Source organism: Carcharhinus amblyrhynchos, chromosome 10 (genome assembly GCF_965287045.1).
Source record: "Carcharhinus amblyrhynchos chromosome 10, sCarAmb.v2.hapA, whole genome shotgun sequence".
NCBI lineage: Eukaryota > Metazoa > Chordata > Chondrichthyes > Carcharhiniformes > Carcharhinidae > Carcharhinus > Carcharhinus amblyrhynchos.
In genome coordinates, this window is record NC_137333.1 from 48859213 (window position 1) to 48882365 (window position 23153).

Here is a 23153-nt window from a genome sequence, read left to right on the forward strand (position 1 = left end):
GATGACTTCGTCATTTCTGACCTTATCTCGCCTCACTCACCCAGCTCTAGGTCATGTGGAGTCAGCCTTATCAGGTTCTACCGAGGTTAGGCACAGCTTAACCTTCTCTGGTCTTATTCATGTCTTAAGTTATGCGGGGTCAGTTTCATTAAGTCTCTCAGGGGGTCTGGCATTTTGGAATAGTTTGATCAGCTTTCCTTATTTTGTACCAAATACTTGACCAATTTTCCCATCATGCCACTACTTCATTCGTACAACTTCACAGGCAGACTCCCTGGAATCATATCTTGAAAGGAGATATGTGCAACTAGCACACCTAAGAAATGGACACCTATGATGACCTAGCCTAACTTCATTGGGTGGTGTGACCCCCGCCCTGTAAGCTCATTGGCTGAAAGGCAGAAAACTTTTCGGAAGGGCTTGGACTGGGGGAATAAAAACGGACATCGGGAGACAATGCCCTATGCAGACGCAATCGGCCTGCTATGACCTGTGGCCCATGATGACGGAAGAGGAAGCGGGAAATCTACCTTCATACCAGGATGACTGTAAGTTCATCTGTCAACACGATCTCAGTGAATTGAATCCATACCCAGTAAAGTCCAGCAGAATGAACATTATATATGTATTTTTCAGGTAGTCAGCCTAGTTTGGGGAAAAGTTAAGCTATTTTGTTGTGTAAGCTGTTTTTTTAACCCGTGATTAATAAAACTAATTTTGAACCGCAGTCCACTGTCTCAATAAGAGCACCTGGGTAAACGGATATTTGAGTAATAAACTGGTTGAAATGTCTGTATAGAATATTTCACATGCAACATGGTGAATATAAGAAATAAAATTATTTAGTTTTTGAAGAGTGGTGAGTTCTTCCAGTGTTCTGACAAACAATTATCTGAATCAATAAAGTGGCCGTTCATTTCATTGCTGTTCATGGAAACTTGGGCTTCTATGTCTGCCTACAAAATGACAGTGACTACACTTCAAATTATAAATAAATACACTAGAAATAAACTTTTAATGCAAGTCTTTTTTTCCCAAAATGAATTAATAGGCTTTAAGATGCTTTACGACATTTTGAGTATATAAAAGGCATTATTCCTTTAATTGAAGGTAACAGGGCCCTTAATAAGCCAAATTGGCTTTCTGCTCTGATGGCCTTAATTCTACGACTATAATGGGCAGTGCTGGAATTTTCAGGCCCTGTCTGCCTCCGTTCTGCCTCTGAAGGGGGCCAGAAATCTTGTTTCTGGTTAATGCAAGAATAAAGAGAGAATTATGCAGAAGACATTTTTCACACACTTGAAGTTGCTAGGACATGCAAGATTCACCACAGGTGGCTGTTGAGACTGATGGCAGGATTTTCACTGAGGGGAGGCATCTGGAAGGAAGGAGTAATTGGCCTAGGGTCCACAGGGCAATTAACTGTCACCTAGAAAGGTTTCACAACTGCAGGGTAGGAACAGAGGTGGGATTGTTCAAGTGCAGGCCCAATTTAAATATGCCACAGCAGCAGTTACTGTGGTTGCCGTTTGAGTGTTTATTGGAGGCGCGCAGAAGGTTGGATTTCCAAAAGATCTCAGGAGAGAGGGACTTCTTGGATGCTGGCACGTGGAGGTCACCCACACAGATTTATGCAGGCATGAATGGACATCACTGCCACTGTCAGAAGAAGAGTGATCTTTCACACGAGGATTTTCAATCTTGAGGGGACAATTGGCTAAGGCTAATTAGGTAAATTGACTCAATGATATGGAGTTAATGGACAGTAGGAAAATTTGAAATAAAAAATTCAAAATGTTCCACAAAAATACATTCCCTTGATGGTCTATACCCTAGGGTTCTAAGGGAGATAGATGCAGAGGTATACTGGTTATGATTTTTCATAATTCCTTAGATTTGGGGACAGTGCCATTAGATTGGAAGTTGGAAAATATCACATGGCTTTTCAAGAAAGAAGACAGAGAGAAAACTGAACTAGGGGCCAGTTAGCCTAATGCATTTTTTCTGGATAATTCTGGAATTTATTATTAAGGAAGTCTTAGTAATGCACTTAGAAAAGCCTGGTATGATTAAAACAAGTCAACAGAGTATTACTAAAGGGAAATCCCATTTGACAAATTTATCCAGAATTATTTCAGGATGTATCTAATATTGTAAATAAAGGGGAACAATTAGATGCAGTACACCTGGCTTTCCAAAAAGGCCTTCGAAAAGGTGCCACTTGAAAGGTTAATAGGCAAGATACAGTTGGGAAGTAATATTTTATCATGGATAGAGCATTGGTTAATGGATAGAGAGCAGAGAAAGGGCATAAAGGGGTTTCTTCAAGTAGTAAAAAGTGGAGTGCCGCAAGGATCAGTGCTGGGTCCTCAGCTATTTACAAGTTACATTAATGACTGAGATGAAAAAAGAGAATAATGTATCCAGTTTGCTGATGAGATCAGTTTAGGTGGAACGCTAAGTTGTGGGGAGAACACAATACCACAGACAACAGCTAAATGTGTAGGCAATAAGATGGCAGATGGAATATAATGTACAGAAATGTGAAGTTATTTACTTTGGTTAAAAAAAATTCTGCTTTCCTATTCTTACAAAGTGTGAAACTTGTAAATGTTCATGTTCAAAGAGACTTGGCTGCGCTCGTAAAAGGAACACGGTTAGCATGTAGGTGCAGTAAGCAATTAGGAAAATTGCAAGTTGGCTTTTATTGAAAGGGAACTGAAGTACAAGAATGAATAAGCATTGCTACAATTGTACAGGGTTTTGGTGAAACCACATCTGGAACAGTATGAGCAGCTTTGGTCTCCATATTTAAGAAGGAGTGTATTTGCATTGGAGGCAGTAAAGTGGACGTTCACTAAATTGGTCCCTTGAATGAGGAGGTTGCTCAAAGTGAGAGGCTAAGTAAACTGGGTCTATATTCCTTGGCGTTTAGAAGAATGAGCAGTGATCTCATTGAAACCCACAAAACTCTGAAGAGACGAGACAGGGTGGGTACAGAGATTGAGACTCCCTGATTAGTGGAAACAAACACAGAGGCAGTGTCTCAGGACAAGGTGCAGATCATTTAGGACAGAGATGCAAGAGATTACTTTACTCAAAATGTTGTGAATCTTTGTTCTAACTCACAGGGTTGTGGATGATTCCTTGTTGAATACATTTAACAATGAGATAGGCTGATTTTTGGCCTTTCAGGGAATTAGGGATCTGGGGACCAGTTGGGAAAAATCGAGCTGAAACCCAAGATCAGCCATGATCACATTAAATAGCAAAGCAGACTCGACAGGCCACAGAGTCTTCTGCTACTTCTATTTCTTGTGTTCTTGTGTGTTTGACAGCCTTTTCCCCTGTTCATATGCCTCCATAATGCCATGAAGGTGAGGACCCCTAGCATTGCTTAAGCACTTAATTACTGCCCACTTTGGCTACCATATGTGCTGAGCAGATGGCACCCATATCCCAACATCCACGTGCATCATTCAGCCTTTCATGGAGCAGAGCTAATTCCCAAATAGGCTCCCTCCTGTGTGTCTATTCAGCTATATGCTCCAGGCTGCATGTGCAGCCCATGCGCTCCTAGGAAATCACATCCTTCTTAATAAGCTCTTCAACCATTTCAATTGGCCATTTTTATGGATCTGGCAGGATTGTGGAGCTGCCCTAATGAAACTGGGCATATAGGAAAAAACATTAGGAAACCAGCATGTTGGCCAGTGCCAGTATTTTGGATTCCCATCTACCTCTGATCCTATATGTGGCAGGACTCAAAAACTCAGCCCAAAATGTACATCAGAAAAATGAACCTAATAAGAATAATATAAAATCATATTGGAAAGAGTAGAGAAAAGGAATAAATGTCCAAGTCTTGCAGGAGAATGAACAGCACATTAGTCCTGTTGACCTCACAAAAAAAACAAATTCTCTTCTCCGGCCTATTCAGAAATTTTGGGCGGTGGTTGTTCTAGAAAAAGTCTACTATTCATTGACTATTTTCCCAACTAATTACAATTCTGAAACTTCTGAAACAAATAATATGCATAGGGTACGGAATTCTGATTTTGTTTGACCACAACAAACCCGTTCACCCCATTACCAACTAACAACACCCCTTAGGTGTAATGTTTCCAAAAGCAAATGATGAGAATTTATCTTAACGCGAAAGTATCAGATTTTAAATGCTTTGATTCTGAAGCTAGAGAACTTCTCAGCTAAGTAAACTGTCTTAAGGTAACTGTAATTTACAATTAGTACCCTTGAATGATGATTTAAATGACAAGGTCAATAGGTCCTGAGACTGAAATTTCATGGCTTTACTTGCAAATAATGATAATGCATTGTAATTAAGTCTATTTTATCTATGAATAATCAATTAGAATTTTTATAAAATAATTTGACCCTCCCGCACTTTAATTGCTTCTCAATATGATTAATTTGGAACTTGTAACACAAACTAAATGAATTGATGTAATCTCAGATCACTAGAAGAAACGAAATGCTCCTCCCAAATGGTCAAACATTGTTACAAATCTTTAATTATATTAGGGACACCAGTGGGCGAGAGCATTAATGCAATTAATGTCTCTAGTGGCACTAGAAACCATAATGATGAGCTGTTTGTTTGTCAGATAACTCTAAACAATACTAATTCTTCTGCAATTTAATTTTGTTGTTCAACTACAATTATCAGCTAGAGTCAAGTTCCTATCTTCCCAACCAAAGTCCCATTTAATTTTTGTTTTGTTGTACACAGCCTATTCAGTTAAGTGTACAGTACTTTTAAAATTTTTTGCATGGTCATGTGTGCCTGATGTCTTAACTTCTGTTCCATGCAGGAACTTCTGATTTGCTGTGCACACATGCAATTCAGAGGGAACATGGGGCAGAATTTCATGAAGGTACGAGGGGCCTAACATCTGCTCCCGAAGTTAGCGGCTGACCTTGGGGAGCCTTAAGCATATTAAATCTTTAACTGGCAAAAAGAACACTGCTTTTGAGGCACCTGGCTCCATGAGTGGCATGGTGGTATAGTAGTTAGCATTGCTGCCTCACAGCACCAGGGATCCAGGTTTGATTCTAGCCTTGGGTGACTGTGTGGAGTTTGAACAATCTTTCTGTGTCTGCACGGATTTCCTCCAGGTGCTTTCATGTCCACCTACAGTCCAAAGATGTGTAAGGTTAGGTGGATTGATCATAATAAATGTGCAGGTCATGGGAATAGGTTGGAACAGAGAGCCTGGGTGGGGTGCTCCTTCGGAGAATTGGTGCAAACACAATGGGTTTGTTCAATAGATCACACAAGGAGTTTCAAGGCTTGTAAGATTGAACAGTAGTGTTTACAGCGAACACCTAACTATATAGATATGTACAAAATACAGATTAGGAGATAATTTCATGTTCACTTCTACTCAAGTCTCTCCACACAACTGTCTCCTGTCTATTGTCATGTGTTTCTCTGCATCACTACCTGGGTGATACTGTTCTTTAGTCCTATATTAACTCTTGTTATGCTGAACCTCCTTATACTACAACACCTTCCCACCAAGTTTTTACAATAAAGCATAGTACTATCTTTCTTGCCTGCTCCCCTCATCCCACAATGCCAGCCCCTTCCCCCCCACCCACCCATTAAGTCACTGATTTCATAAATATGGTGATCTGGAGACTTGACAATTCTTCCAGAACTCTGCCTAGTCATACTTGGTGAATTGCTGTAGGTTTAGTTGCTTTGGGCAAGCTTTGTTGGATTGCAGTTGAAATTGTACAATTGTGTGTTTTCAACATCTGGATGCCTCCACCTGATTAGCTCAAAGATATAAAGGGGATATTCATAGTAACTTCATTGCAGTGTGAATGTAAGCCTACTTGTGACTAATAAATAAACTTTAAAAATAGGATGTTTGCCTCGAGGGATCAGGAAGCAGCTCCTTCCGTTTTGCCCGATTGTGCCTTCAGGGTATGAAAATGGTATGACCACAGTTGATCATTGTCTTTGCAGACCACAGTAAGTTTCAAAATGCTACTAATTTTTAGGGTTTTATGTTGATCTGTTTTTATGTTGATCTATAAATTCTATTTGATTCATATTCACTACCTATTTGTAGCTTCTTATGTCAGGCACAACTGAGGACTTCACTGTTCAAAACTAAGAAATCAGGACTTACAGATTTTAATTAAAAGATTTTTCTACCTCAAAACCCTAAAACTGACATAATGGCACTCTTTCAAGGTCCCTGATCTAAATCACCTTTGTGTGACTGGGGTAGGATTCTATTGTGGAAGTCTGTCTCTGTAGGACTGTTCTCGGTTCTGAAATTTCTGGTAGTCCTTGATTGCCAACCCTCGCATCAATTCCTTTGGCAGCATTGTGAGATGAATGCAAAGTTTTCTGGTGATCAGGAGCTCTGATGGGGCTAAATCACATTGTAGTGGAATCATGTTAAAAATCTCATTTGGAAGTCTTTGTTTTTTCTCAAAAGGGATTTAATGATGTAGATCCCTCTTTCTGCTTCACTGTTAAAGATTGTGAATATCTAGGGAACTGCTAAGGTGTTGAAAGCTGTAACTGCTGGAAAACTGAGAGAAGCAGTCATTTGTAAAATACAGACTCTTACTGGACACCACCTAGCCCAGGGTACCATGATCCACAAATAATTTATTCAAGTACCCAATGCCTACCTCTGTGGTTGTTGTATGTAAAACAGCTTTACTTCAACACATCAGGAGAAGTAATCAGCCCGATGGAGGAAAGACTTGCCATGAAACGCAAATAAATCCATTCCCAACTGTTGCTATGGTTTGGTAGGGAACTGTGTTGGGTTAAGGAGCTTCCTCTGGACAGATTTGCCCACACCTGGCAGTTCAAGATCATTTCTTCAACTGGCATTGATAGTCCCGGTCATCAGACTGCAGACTGAGCCCATGCTCCGCACTTTGTAATGCCCAGGTAGTTTTGGTAGATTGCTGGAGAAGCTCCAGCTGAAGGGAGACCGGAATGGTCAACCACTTGTTATATACAAGCAGATCATCTGTGAAATGGCTCTGCAGTTCAAAGCCAATTTTGTGACTTTGCCACATGGCCCCTGTGTGGTCACCTTTGTTGACAGTATTGACAAATGCAGGTACATTCCTCATACTGCAACTGCTCCTGGCATATTTGCTGAGGCTTTGAGGCAGCCGTCAGTTGCTTTCTGATCAGTTTAGAATATGACTTAAGTCCATCAACCAAGTCGACATCATGTGTCAGAGGATTGTCAACTCTGGTCTTGGATAGCATAGTCTTGATTTTTCCCTTGAACGCTTGTCATATCATATACAAAGCGCACGGGACACTTGTGGATTCTCTGAATGCTAGGGGCATCTTCTTTCCCATCTAACAGTGAGACCAGTGATTTATGATTTGTTTCGATGATAATTTTCAGGCCAATAATGCAGCCAGAGAATTTCTTGGAAGCCCACAATATCAGCATTATCATACTGCTGTGTCCAACAGTCCTCAAGATGCTTTAAACACTGGTGAGTGACATCTGTCCAGTTGTTCCTGGAATAAAACTGCCTGCAGGTCTGTGCAGGAGGCAGCCACTGCTGTTGTAGTGAGCCAGGATGCACATCTCTGTTATGACCAAATGCTTGCTCTTGCTGCACATCCTAGTACCATGCTTGGCCCTTTTTGAGTAGATAATGCAGGAGCTCTGTGACACGCACTAAATTGGGCAGAGCTTTCGCCAACTGGTTTACAATGCCCAGGAATCTCTGGAGGTCTGGAATAGAGGGTGGTGTTGGGAACACTCAGATTGTTCTAGTTTGTGGGTCTGCCATGATGCCTTTGCTGCTCAGAATACATCCTATGAGTCCAATAGCGGTCATTGAGAACTTGCATTTCTTGCTTCAGTATCAGCCGTACTTCCTGCAAATGTTCTCAGATATCCATGAACTTCCCATCAAGTTCCTCACTTGTCATACCTTGGACCAAAACCTCGCGCATGAGACAGGTTTTCAGGCCTTGCAAGATGGCCAACATTGTGCACTGAGAAACATCAAGTGCAGAGGTAATGCTAAAGAGGATGCAGTTGAAAGTGAATTTGCAACTGGGGTGATATAGCCAGCAATCTGGACTTCTCATCTGCTATAAGTTGCTAGAAGCTACTGTGAGCGTTGGGCTTTGAAAACGTGTTTTTGGGGGGCTTAGTCAGGCAGTCGTCCACTGAGGGCATTGGGTTAACTTTTCTCATCACCTCCTTGTCAAGTTGTATCAAGTTCACACAGATGAAAAACCATTAACTTTCAGAAACTATACTGATCAGTTGAAGGCTCTGACCTTAAGTCAGTGCTCATACGAGGCTGAATAGTAGTTGGAATGGCTGCTGATGCCCTTTCTACAGGCAAAAGACTCTAGAAAAGACCATCCAAATAGACAGTCTGAAGTTTATCATCAACTTTGGCTTCAGAACTTGGACCAGCCCTGAACACTACTCCATTGGTTGATTGACAGGGCAGATGAGCACCGTTTTGGTCATCTCATCCAGTTATTGCTGCACTTGTCTCATAAGCAAGTCCGTTAACAAGCCATGGTGTTTAACTATGCACACAGACTTGGCATCTTCTTCAACGTTATGCTGCATGCAGTCTTCAGTCGCCTCAGTCCAGTGACAAGTTTCATGAAGTATTTCTTGATATTGGAACTATACCTTTGCTGGTTGACCTCAAATTTCCTGAAAGAGATTGTGGTCAACATACGCTTTCCTGCTCAAGAGGGAAAATTCTTAACTGCACAATATAAATATCTCCTGTATTCATTTGCTTTCATATTAGAGTGTGGCTTGAAATGGATCTTTAATTGGGAGCTTAATGCCACAGCTCAGTACAGCCGTATTGTGCATGGCATCAGGTATTTCTTCACCAGTCACAATTCTGTAACTGAAAGAATCGCACCACTCCCACCCATGTCTAATTGGTGAGGTGAACATAAGAACTTAAGAAATAGGAGCAGGAGTAGGCCATCTAGCCCTTCGAGCCTGCCCCGCCATTCAATAAGATCATGGCTGATCTGTCGTGGCTCAGTTCCACATTCCTGCCCTCTCCCCATAACCCTTAATCCCCTCTCTTATCAAAAACCCATCAACCCGCGTCTTAAAAATATTTAGCGAGGTAGCCTCCATCACTTCAACGGGCAGAGAATTCCAGAGATTCACCACCCTTTGAGTGAAGAAGTTCCTCCTCAACTCCGTTCTAAACCGCACCCCCCCTTTATCTTGAGGCTGTGCCCCCTAGTCCTACTATCCTTTCTGAGCAGGAAGAGTCTCTCCACCTCTATCCTATCCAGCAGAGATGTCAGCATTCTGAAGGAAGAATCCAGGATCTTTGATCTCACTCAAGAAGCACAATTGTACTTCTACCCAGTGTGGCACCTCAAATATATGGACTATTTTCAGATTCTTTGCACATTTCGATGTCTTAAATTGTACAGCTTTCAGATGTGTTCCAAACAGTTTCTGTTCAAAGACTATGCAAAGGTTGCTGGATTTTGCTCTTGCTTGAAGGTTTTTGATTCCACAGCACTAACATGGTCTCCTGCTATCTTGGTTGGATATGGTTCTTCCTCGGCCTGGAGTCCCTCTGCCCCTTTGTTGCTTCATGAGCTAGACATTTGGGGCTATTCTATGCCCTGGCTTATCATCATCTTGGAAAATGGACTGGTGTTGATGATAAGCTTCATACTGTCTATTTGGATGGTCTTTTCTAGAGTCTTTTGCCTGTAGAAAGGGCATCAGCAGCCATTCCAACTACTACTCAGTTTCGTATGAGCACTGACTTAAGGTCAGAGCCTTCAACTGATCAGTATAGTTTCTGAAAGTTAATGGTTTCTCCAGGTTGTTGGATTCACTTGCTGAACTTGACACATTCTAAAATGTTATTATTTCTTAAATTAAAGTGGGTATCGAAAGATTTCAGAACCTCATCAAACTTCATTCCTTGCTTCACAATTATGCCATCGTCTATCAGACCTACTGAGTCGAATTGTATTCAATTAGTCTTCCTCTATTTTCTTATCTGATTCTGAAGATATCATGCATCTTTAAAATCCTTTTTGCCAAAGCCCCAATTTTGCAACTGGTTTAACTCTTGAACAGCCCAAATTGATCTGGTAGGGTTGATTTACCAGCCATGGCTGTTTTGCAGCACTGAGGAGTATAATTTTAAATTCTGTTTCACTTTTAAAGAGAGCACTGCAGTAACCGATTTTTCAATGCTTCTTTCCACACTCAGGTTTTGGCAGGCTCCAGAGGTGGTCATGAACTTGACCTCAAAAGGTTTAATTTCTTGCAGTGAATTTTCTAATCAAAGATATTGGCCTTTTAGAACATTCTTGGTGTATATTAGGGCAATTAAAAAGTGAATTCCGGGTTCGGCGGAGCTTTGTTTCCCTTTTCTCAGCAGAGCTCAGCTACCATGTGGTATGGCGCTGACTCTGAACGCAGGCAAGCTGCAGGTATTAATGAAAGAGACTGTTCTTTTTGATTAATAACCTGAGGATTTCTTTAATGGCTGTTTCAGCCTTAGAACTGTAAAAAATGCAACTGTACAGGGCACTGGTGAGGCCGCAACTGGAGTACTGTGTGCAGTTTTGGTCCCCTTATTTGCAAAAGGATATATTGGCCTTGGAGGGAGTACAGAGAAGGTTCACCAGGCTGATACCAGAGATGAGGGGGTGAGCTTATGAAGAGAGATTGAATAGACTGGGTCTGTACTCATTAGAGTTTAGAAGGCTGAGGAGGAATCTGATAGAGTCTTTCAAGATAATGAAAGGGATAGATAGGGTAGAGGTAAAAAGGTTCTTCCCGCTTAGAAAGGAAAACAGAACTAGAGGCACAGCGTCAAAATAAGGGGGTGGGGGGGCAGTTTAGAACGGAGTTGAGGAGGAACTTCTTCACTCAAAGGGTGGTGAATCTCTGGAATTCTCTGCCCATTGAAGTGGTGGAGGCTACCTCATTGAATATATTTAAGTCACGGGTAGATAGATTTCTAATAGACAAGGGAATTAAGGGTTATGGGGAGAAAGCAGGAAAATAGAACTGATCCACTTCAGATCAGCCATGATCTTATTGAATGGCAGGGCAGGCTCGAAGGGCTAGATGGCCTACTCCTGCTCCTATTTCTTATGTTCTTAACTGAATTTTTGCTCACCCTTGCTAGGTCCTTTGACTCTACAAATTATGGGTATTAACAATGGACCTTCATGTGCTCTGGTGGAGTCTGTTCGTTGCACAGCAGATTTTTCTTTCGCCCATCATTCTCCGAGACTACAATGGAGATTCTTTTAGGTGATCTCCATCTGTCTCTTTGGTTCGGGAGCACTTCAGACAGATCATGTATCTGTTCCTTCATTCTTTTTTTAGATTCCTTCCCAGGCTTCTTCATTTCTGGGTTCATTCAATAGTTATGAGGGCTTGTTTAGTACGTCATGGAAATGTTCAGAAGTTTGCAAGGTTGAACAGTAGTATTCATTAGTAGCACATTATACATATGCAATGTATAGCCCAAATTAGGAGCTCGCTTCCCACTGAGGCGGCCTACAATTCTGCATCCTGACAACTGTCATGTATCTCCCTACACCACACTTGGGTGATACTGTTCTCCAGTCCCACATGAACCCTTGCAATTCTGAACACCCTTATACTATACTGCATTTCCTTGTAATGCTCACCATTACCAGCAGCAACATCAGGAGCAGTGGTTGCTGCCTATAATACATACTCTCTCCCTGGTGAAGGCTTAAGTGTATGTGGTGTGGTATAGTGTGGTGTGTGTGGATTCAGGAAGGGCAAGGGTGAGCTTTCACAGGTCCTCCCGTTCCTGATGCCAGAACTCTCAATCAGACGCTGAGTGCCTCTGAATGAGGGGCTCTCCCATCATACTAGGTAATGAGGATAGTGTAAAATTCTTAGTATGAGGCCCTTCATTTTAGTTTTACTATAATAAGTAGAATAGGCTAAGGCTGCTTAAGGATAAAATGTGAATTCACCATGTGCCTGGAACAAAATATGCAAAGGTATTATAAACTGTATAACCACAAATTAACCAAGTAGCATAAGCTTAAACTGTACTTTCAATATATATGTATTGCGCGCCTTGGTCAACTTTGTTCTGAATGCACATGATGGGAAACAGTGGTAGACAGGCTGAATTCTTTTAAAACAAAGGAGCACAGAAAGGTAGCTTGTCATCTGTTTTTGGATACGCGAAATCAAGTTTATTAAAGCTGGTATGTAAGGGAATGGATTTGTTTATGGGTGGCGAAGCTGGAGAAGTCTCTCTGATAAGAAGGCACCAGATTTGGGCAGAGAATGACTCTTTTTGCCAAATAGATTCACAACTGGAAGCAAAGGGTTTCATCATCGGAATTGACGTGGGTTAGGTTTCCTCGGTAATGGGGAAGGAACCTATAGGGGCAATGAGCTAACGATCTCCTATTCCTGTTGACAGGTGGAATATTATTGGCTACGGTAATAACATTTAATATTGTGATTGGACTCTCCAGTCTCATTGACAAGGCTGAGCAGGATATTGAAATTTTCAGAACAATAATAATTTTATAAATTGCGAGATTAGGTCAGAGAGGACAATCACTTCTCGCTGACTATGTCTTTCACTTGATGCATACATTAGCAAATAAATTCCTTTTCATTCTTTAATTATATACTGTCTTTCACAATCTATGTATTGGTTGAATGAGGTCAACTAAATACAGGGACCCCTGGGAGATACCTCAAAAAAATCCTTTTACACTAGGTCACAAGCACTGGGTACCCTGATGCTTTATATGGCATCTCCACTGGTTGAATATGAGTGGTAGTGGGATGAAACCCTTAATTAGTTATCAACTGGGCCAAATAACTGCCCTCAAGTCTTGCTGTGCTCAATTTAATTGGAGGGAGGCAACAGAGTCCTTACTCCGTACCTCCCCCAACCCCAAATAAAATGCCCTCCTACCTCCAAATTTGCCAGTGGGAGAGGGGAGGCATTAAATTCTACCCAATGTTCCCAAATATCCATCAGAATTTTGTCAGACAAAGCCTCGCAGGTTGAGAATGGTGCAGTAATTCCAAAAAAGAATTCTGGTTACTAGAAATTCAAGTGAGTTGATCAGAATCCTCAGATTAAGGATAGTAGCTATATATGATATGGTAGTGCATACTTCTGAAAGTGTCTGACTACAATTTTCAGAGGGTGGGATAACTTGTGGCAACGTTGCTCAATTCGATGATTCCAATTAACTTGACTTTATTGCTTGTTTTTAAAACACTTTGCAATTGGAGAAAATAATGTATCACAAGCTGGTTTTAGTAACAAAAGGTGTGAATTTTCCCATTCCGCCCACCACAGGAATCATCATGGGCGAGGGGCAGACCACAGACGGGATTTTCTGGTTTGGGGGCAAGCGCAGCCTGAAAATCCCAAAGTCTTTAATTGTGTTTCTTGTAACTTTTGGCACCTTGTTCAAATAATCTCAATGCACAATCTGCTAAACTTCTGTTATTTAAATTTCATTTCCTTATTTTAGTGAGTAAAATTACATAATATTTGCTATTTATATTATGCTTGCCATTGTTCTTGCCCCAGCATATTGTTGAATCAAATGTGTTGAGTGAAAATTTGCAGACTCTCAATTACCTGCACATTTCTATTATTAACCAACATGGTCCCTCTATTGTGTGTGCAGAAAATAGTAATAAAAAATTGATACTGCTCCTTTTAGGTGGTAATACAAGAGAATCTCAAGAAAGCTGGATAATGATCTTAAATAACTACCTGATCCAGCTAATAGGCTCCTTTCAAATGTGCAAATTATTAAGGAAACTGTCATGCTCTTTTAGTACCAGACTTTTTCCAAGATCCAGCCAAGTCTTTATGATAGTTAATAGCAGAATTTGAATACTGATTCAGTGCAAATGACCATTTTTCTGGTTGCGCTCCATCTACAACTGCAAAGTCTTATATTATAACTAAGAATACTAAACAATAATGAAGTGGCAATCAAACTAAAAAGCCGTGGGCATATTTGTTCATTGTTTCACAATGCTATAAAAGACAATTCAAAGGGCAAGTGGTTAATCTTCTTTGTTCTGCCATAGTGTCATAAACCAAATCCCAAAACTGCTGCTCATTTAAACTGATACAGGAGACGCATGGTGATGAATTTACAAAAATACAGAGAGGAGCAGAGAAAAACTCCTCAAGAACATTATATATTACACCTGGTATTGGTACAAAATATTAAATTTAATGTGCCATTCTCCACATGATTGAAATATCTCATCAGTTTGTAGGGCAGTTGTCAAGTTTTACTAGAGTATTTTCCTTGTTCTGAGGAACACTAGTTCCATGCTGCACCTTTTCATATTTGTCTGTACATTTTGCCTCATCATGCCAAAAAAGCTAACTGTAAGTTACAATGTACTGTATTTTTCTAGTTATTAATTACAGCTGAGCAAAATAGAAAGTTTTAACAGTTCTGCTCAAGGGGTGGCTCATGTGGATTACACAGGAGAAAAAAGGAATTAAATTCACTGCACTGAGTTTGCTCCTAAATCCAATTTTCCCCTCCAAAATTCTGCTTTCTAGTCTCATGCCCTTCGTCGTATGAGAGCTTGCTTGAAGCTCAAGCGTTTAAATAATGCCATCAGTGCAGCGGTGTGAAATGTAAAAGAAAAAATCCATCCGAAACCCAAACAAAATATATTTATTTTTAACATATATTGGGATTTCAGTCTATTGGACCATTTTTGTCATCTTCAATTTGCAAACAACTTTAACTATGTTACAACTTAAAAACTGTACTGAAGAGCTTTGGTTGAAATGAAAATGTTGATTAATTATTAAGGTTCCTGCGTTTTATCATCATGACTGAACTTAATTAAAAGTATAAATTCGTTTTCGGTAGAAGATGGTCAGACACTGCAATTAATGTGAACTAGACAAAGGACTTGACATTTGACAATTTATACTTCAAATCCTGGAGTGTTTTAGAAATGTCTGTCACTCACTTTGCACAGGCAAAATGTAATGTCAACACTTTAAACATCAATCATGATGGTAATTGCCAAAATGACCCTAAAAGTATAATTTGCATCAAAATTAGTTTGATTCAAAGAGGATTGCTTTTTTTTAACCTTTTAATGTTCCCTTCATGAAGGAAACCACAGGCTTAATACAACAATATCTGCAGGTGAATGGTTTTGACTTTTACATGATCGGAAGCAGTCAATCATAACTCTCAATCGGTCATAAAGATTGAAACTTCAATCAATATTTCATATGCCACAAGTCTTTCAAAACTTCTAAACTAATTTCAATGGGAAGAGTTTATTTTTAATGATATTTTCATGTAATTTAGTTAAATGTAGAAGTTGAAACATATTTTATACAAATTGTGCAAGATACTAATTCATAGTTTCTAATTAGAACTGCCAAATAAGTAATATTTTCACAACACACCCAGCTACTGTTAGTGACAGCAGTACAGCAACAATTGAATTGAAACCCAGCTTTTAATACTAAGTCTCTAATAGTGGGAATAGTGTGCAATGCACTATTACATTAAAGAATTTTAATTTATTGATGCCAGGATTTAAATTGTAATATATTAATCAATTTTTTTGAAGACAAGTGAGAGTATTTCCTTCCACTCCAGTTGTGAAGAGGATCTTTGAAAATGTACCCATTTGTCTGACTCCCTTATATAACATAACAGTAACAGTACCTTTTGCTTTTGACTAGGCTCAGACACACTTAAATCCACTGCCAGGCTTATTGTTCTGCTCTAGGATATTATTACATTGCTGATGAAAGTTCCTCCATGTCAGGATGTGGGAAGACAAAGGAGAAGTAGGGGCAGGTGAGAGGGGGATGTTCAGAGGGACATAGGTCAACACAGACATACGACTACGCTTCCAAGAACTAAACACAGGCAGCAAATTAAAGCTCTCAGTAACATTTTTAAACCAGTGTAACTGGACGTGAGCCATTATCCCAAGTACAGTACAAGATGCCTGTACTCCAATCCCTGCTGATAGCCAACAGGGCCTGGACATTACAGGGAGGAGTTGCTTTGTGAAGGGAGGGGAGGGTGGAGCTTTGAACAGAAACAAGCAAGTCTGGATTTCCTCACATATATCTTTTGTCATTAAAATGGTTCCCAATATGGTTTGCCAGTCAGGCATGACTCTGGGCTGTGGCTGGGGAGATACTTGGGTGACATGCGACCACGTTTATATGGACCACAAGGAATGTCATATACATGTTTACCTCCCCACACCCTCCCCCTACCAAAAGCCGTTCTTGCCTCACTTCACCCACGCCCCCTTTAGCTCATTGCATTCCCAAGTCCTGCAAAGTCCAGCAGGCCACAGTTAAATCTGTAAAACAGGTTAGATTAGAAGCTGCCAACCTCACTAACGTCTTTAAATTGCAAATTCACCTCATGGCACTATGTTGACTGCCTGCCCCTTGTAAATATGCAAATGTGTGGGCTGGCTTCAGATTTGAGAATTTAAAAAATCTTAACCACTGACCTGAACCAAACCCATTATTGTTAAGCATGAAAAGCCAGCATAGTTCAAATGTGAACCAAGCCCCACATTTCACCCTCCTCTTGCTCAAGGAGTGGAGAACATAGAACATAGAACATAGAACATTACAGCGCAGAACAGGCCCTTCGGCCCACGATGTTGCGCCGACCAGTTACAAAAACAATGACCCACTAGCCTATACCAATCCCTTTTCGTCCATAAACCTATCCAGAGATCTCTTAAACGCCCCCAAACTAGACGCATTTACAACTGCAGCAGGCAGGGCATTCCAATCCCTCACCACCCGCTGGGTAAAGAACCTACCCCTGACATCCGTCCTGTAGCTACCCCCCCTTAATTTAAAGCCATGCCCCCTCGTGCTAGCTTTCTCCATCTGAGGAAAAAGGCTATCACTATCCACCCTATCTAAAACTCTAATCATCTTATATGTTTCAATAAGATCCCCTCTTAGCCGCCTTCTTTCCAACGAAAACAACCCTAAATCCCTCAGTCTCTCCTCATAGGACCTCCCCACCATACCAGGCAACATCCTAGTAAACCTCCTCTGCACCCTCTCCAACGCCTCCACATCCTTCTTGTAATGCGGGGACCAGAACTGCACACAGTACTCCAAGTGCGGCCGCACTAGAGTAGTGTACAGTTGCAACATTACACTGCGACTCCTAAATTCAATCCCCCTACCAATAAACGCCAAGACACCGTACGCCTTCTTGACAACCTTATCTACTTGATTCCCAACTTTCAGGGATCTATGTACACACACACCTAGATCCCTCTGTTCATCCACACTATTCAAAGTCCTCCCGTTAGCCCTATACTCGACACATCTGTTGCTCCTACCAAAGTGAATTACCTCACATTTCTCCGCATTAAATTCCATCCGCCACCTCTCGGCCCAGCTCTGCAACCTATCTAAGTCTCCCTGCAGACTATGACACCCTTCCTCACAATCTACCACACCTCCAATTTTGGTGTCATCAGCAAATTTACTAATCCACCCAACTATACCCTCATCCAGATCATTAATAAAAATTACAAACAACAGTGGCCCCAAAACAGATCCCTGAGGCACACCACTCGTAACTGTACTCCATGATGAATATTTACCATCCACCACCACCCTCTGTCTCCTATCTGATAGCCAATTCCTGATCCAACTTCCTAGATTACCCACAATCCCATACATCTGCATTTTCTGCAGAAGCCTACCATGGTGAACCTTATCGAACGCCTTACTAAAATCCATGTATACCACGTCAACTGCCTTGCCCCCATCCACCTCTTTGGTCACCTTCTCAAAAAACTCAATAAGGTTAGTAAGGCACGACCTACCCGCTACAAAACCATGCTGACTATTTCTAATCAATTCATTACACTCCAAATAACTATAAATCCTATCCCTAATAATTTTTTCTAAAACCTTGCCCACAACAGAAGTAAGACTCACCGGTCTATAATTCCCGGCAAAGTCTCTGTTCCCCTTCTTAAACAATGGGACAAGGGGGTAGTCAGGGGGTCTGTAGGGTAGCCAGGGATGTGTAGTCAGGTGTAATCGGGGGTGCTGGAGGTTAGGGGGTAGTCTCGAGATCCAGTGGGGGGATTATGGGAGCATCAGTAGCACAGTTATCCCGGAGTGGTTTTCATTCTTCTACAATTTCCTGAATAATTTTTCTGGTAAGACAGTTGGAACCATCTGAGGTGTCTCATATTTAAATCTGAGTATCAGATGGTTCTGGATGCAAGATAATTGCCCATCAGAAGGTTAATTCCCTGTGCACTCACTGATGTGCAATAATGTCCTGGGATCACATGAGCACAATGTGAGTGGTATGCTTTGTTTGTATAGCATGCTCGAAACAATAATTTTCACTGTATGCTAATACATATGACAATAATAAATCAAGTATTACAGAAGGAATACGTGAGAAATGCAATCCTTCATTCTTTAAGATCATATCTGAGTTAGCAGCAAAGAAGGCACGCCAATGTATAAAACAGTGAGTAGTCAGTGCTTTAAAATTAGTTTTCAAGTGACTGTTCTCAAAGTTCAGAATAGAAGAGGAAAATCAAAGAGACTTACCTGTCTTGGAATTAATAGTAAAGAAATTCTGGGGGTTCCCACTTGTAATCCTAAAAGTCATTTTATCACTAGAACTAGAGTCTGGATCATAGGCCTGAATCTGAACAATGGGAACATCCTTGGGAGAATTTTCCATGATGGATGGATGGTAAATCGGTTGAGATGCTATTGGCGCATTGTCATTTTCATCTTCAACCTCAATGTAGATCTCAATGGCTGAAAACAATGGAACAACTCCACGGTCAGTCGCGTACACAGTAAGCCAGTAAGATGCAGTTGTTTCACGGTCAAGTATATCAGCTGTGTTAATCACACCTAAAATATAAAGTAAAAAGATAAAGACATGAATTCCATGAGGTTTGATCATTTTTACATTCACTACACCAGACATGTTTCAATAATAATCCTTCACATCTTACCGATGGTGTTGGTACAATATAATATCAAATGGATTCAAATAATGAGTTTGATATACAGTAAATTATAGTGATTTTGAACAGTATGTTTTACTTGCTTGCTTTCATTCTGTTCCTCATTATCTAGTTACATCATACATCTATTCTGTTGTTGTACAGCACTACAACATATTGCAAAGAAATGTGCATGATAAAACAAATTCCTAATTATTGGCCTTCAGCTAAGTAAAGCCCCAATATATAATAAATAATGCTTAACTGTTGGTAGCTCTGGGGAATTCCAGTTATCCTGGGCTGACTACTCTAATATTTCTGTAATAAAAACCAAATTTCAAGAGGTAGCTTTAGCTTTATTATTATATTGACTCTTTAAAACAAATTAAAAAGTAAAATACATTTCCCTTTTGTTTGCCCATTAATCATTCACTACTTTGCATTTTTATTTTTAACCCTATACCAGGGCAGCATGCTGGCATAGTGTTTAGCATTGCTGCCTCACAGCGCCAGGGACCTGGGCTCAATTTGAGGTTCAGGTAATGGTGTGTGGAGTTTTCACATTCTCCCTGTGTCCGCCTACATATCCTCGAGGTGAATTGGCCATGCCAAATTGCCCCTTAGTGTCCTAAGATATGTAGGTTAGATGGATTAGCCATGGTGAATATGCAGGGTTACAGAAATTGGGCGGGGAAAGGGTAAGATGCACTGTCAGAGGGTCAGTGCAGACTTGATGGGTCAAATGGCCTCCTGCACTGTAGGAGTTCTATGATTCAATACAATCAACATAATAATGTACCTAATTTACTCTGTACCCTTTTGCATTGAATATATTTTAAGTGCATCAACTTTCTTCTGCTTCTCAAGGCCCCAATTCCCATTTTAAACACAAAAAGCTCAACAACAATGTACATTCGTATTCCATATTTAACATAATGAAGTGTCTCAAGGTGCTTCACATCTTAAAGGTTTTTTTAGTTTTTCATAAAATATGACATTGAGCCCTAGGGAATATTAGATCAGGCAACCAAAAGATTAGTCAAAGAGTATCTTAAAGTAGGAAAGCAAGGTCAAACAGAGCGTTATGGATAGATATTTCACAGCTTGGCCTCTTTTAGGTCAAACCAAATAAACAAATTCGAGTTAAGAGAGACTTCTCTGGATGGAGCAAGCCCCTATTCCATCTCCCTGCTCCAAAAATCAATTTAATATATGGTCCCCAGATAAGGAACATATCAGGCATTAAGCTGATAAGAACATGGGGCCAAGGTATTTAATGGCACGGCCACCAATCACAGATCAATCAAAATTGGAGAATCACAAGAGGCCAGAATTAGAAGAGTTCAGCCATTTTGTAGAGTCGTGCGGCGGGAGAGGATCAGAGATAGGGAAAGGCAAGGCCATGGAGGCATCTGAAAAAGAGGATGAGGATTTTAAAATGAAGAGATTTTTTGAACGGGATCAGTGAACAGAGAGTGTTAGGGAAACAGATTTTGGTGAGAGTAAAGACACAGGCAACAGAGTGTCTGATGATCTTAAATTTATGGAGGATGGGAATCTGGGAGACAAAATCAGGGATGTATTGGAATAGTCAGGTCTAGAGGTTGCAAAGGCATCAAGGAGGGCTTCAGCAAAAACAGGGGTATCAATTTGGAAAGAGGCGGTCTTAGTAATGGCACAAATATATGAGTCAGAACTTCATTTCAGGATCAAATGTGACATCAAGGTTACAAACAGACTAGCTCTGACTGTTGCCATGGAGAGGAATAGATTTGTTAGTTTCGAAAGAGAGTTCAGAAAGGGGATCCAAAAAAATGGCTCAAGTCTTTCCAATGCTAAATTAATTTATTAAATAGTAAATTTCTGCTTACCTCGGTTTGGGTATTAGAAAAACATTCTGATAATTTAGCAAGAATCAAGAGAGGTGGTGGTGAAGTACAGTTGCGTGTTGACAGTATACATCTGAAAACTAATGTTGTGCCTACGGATTATGTCGCTAAGGACCAGCATGTAAATGAGATACTCAAAGCTTTTTTTTTACTACTCCAGGTTGAACGTGTGCAGTCAAATCATTGAATTGATCAGGTAAATAATATCACAAACCATATTTGTACTGTTGTCACAGTGAATGACTACCTCAGCCATTTATCTAATCAGGTTTAGATGATATAATAGCTCTGAACCTGCTGTTGGTGATAATAGCAGGCACAGCGCTTAATCTATTTGTCCAAATCATTTTTCCACTATTTTAGAGGAGCTAGAAAAATATTATAAAAATATGTCAAGCATTTGTCACTAATATCATTGACAGTACTTTCTAAATGAATCAGATGGGCTACAATGACTTTAAAGCACTCAAGGGCATCTTGAGATGATAAAATATGTTGTATAACAAGACATTTTTCTTTTTTATGCCAGGTAGTATTTAGGAATACAGGTACATGTAAAGAACATGAACATCAGAAAAAAAGATTACATAATCCCTTGAGCCTGCTCTGCGGGTCTGTTAAGTTATAACTGATCTTCAATCTCAACTGCAATTCCCTGCTAGAATCCATATACCTTTATTCCCAAAGAGTAAAAAAATCTATTGATCGCAGCCTCGAATACACTTAACGGGTGGAATTTTCCCAAAATCGCAGAGTGCTGGATCACATGAGCACCTCTGGATTCAGAGGGGTCTTTTCTCAATTTCAAAGTGCTGGCGAGGATTACATAGTCAGTTGGGATTGGGGAATAGGGATGTACTAAATTCACCAGAACAGCTGGGATTCAGAGATGGGATGCCATTTCTAAAGGGTGCCTCAGCCTTAAAGTAAAGAGTTAAGGCCCCCTACCTCCAAGCAGAATTCAGGACCCCTCTATGAACATTGATGCCCGCAGACACAGGGTATTTAATATGATAATTCAAAATACAAAACTTAACTACCCTTGTGTAGTATCAACTTTATTTCAAAGTGTGAATTTTGTCCCTGGTATTTTATTATGATCAGTTGTTCTTCATTTTAGCAGAACATGTATTATTCTGAATTATATTGTCCAACTGTTTGAATTATTTCCCAAGTGTTCCATTTTTTTCCCATTCCTGTTTCCTGAATATCATTCCCCTTAAGCTTTTAACATGGAACTTCATTTGTTTCAATGAGGTTAACTATTATTCTTCTGAACTCCAGAGAGAGTATCAGCCCATTCTCTCCAATCTCTTCTCAGAGGTCAATCCTCTCTTTCAGGAATTAATCCAATGAACCTTTGTTGCACCATCATTAAGACATGGTCATCCATTTTTGGGGATGGAAACCTATACTCCAGGTATAGTCTCACCAAAGTTCTGGACAATTGCAGTAAGACTGCCTCACTATTGCTTTTCAAATCCTTCCAAGTAGTCAGCAAACTTTTTGTCTTTTTAATTGCTTGTTATATCTATATATTAACTTCATATTTATTTTGCAGTTAAGTAGAATACAGATCAAGCAGAGAGCTGAACAATGACATAGGTGCTCTCCCAGTACATTCATTTCAGTAGATTTTCCACATTAGAAGTTTCAAAGGATGTGTGTGTATATCTGCTGTGGAGCAATCTGGAAAGGGTTTTCAAAAGTTGCATTCATGGACTGTTTTTTTTCATTATTTTCAGAAAATAAGTAGTGCTTGCCTTAACTCACTATAGATAGATATATCAACCAATCTATATCTGCATGTCACCCAGAAAATGTAGTTCTTTACCTAGGATATCAAATGGGCATGCTGTCCCATTTCTTTACACACAGATATTGATGGTGAACAGCAAGGGATGTAAGAAAACATTATGCTAGTTTTCAGCTTCTGTCTAATAGTATTGAAAGGTCCTCTTCAAATTCATGACTTGTGCTAAAACCTTTGAAAATATTAGGTAATGGTATAATCCCTTTAAAATTTATCACTTTTATGTTTTGCCCTGATTGCTTTGCTCAATTGAATTTCATAACTATTGTAGGGTGCATAATAAAATACGAATAAAATATATTTGAAGAGCCAAGAGGTAACTTGGTCTTCTCAAAGTTACCTCTGAAAAATGTTGAAAGGCTCATATTAAGCATT

General features: G+C 40.1%; 1 protein-coding gene and 1 pseudogene across 8 annotated transcripts in view; both read right to left on the reverse strand.

Annotated features, from left to right (window-relative positions):
• Positions 1–23153, reverse strand: part of LOC145348921 (protocadherin Fat 3-like) — a 567559-nt gene that overhangs the window by 255311 nt on the left and 289095 nt on the right. For all 8 annotated transcript variants that reach the window (XM_080197003.1, XM_080197010.1, XM_080197006.1 and 5 more), the window contains one exon: positions 18667–18981. In XM_080197003.1, coding sequence (XP_080053129.1) covers positions 18667–18981 — 315 coding nt within the window. The remainder of the gene's footprint in view (positions 1–18666; positions 18982–23153) is intronic.
• LOC145349588 (U2 spliceosomal RNA) lies at positions 20190–20349 on the reverse strand (annotated as a pseudogene).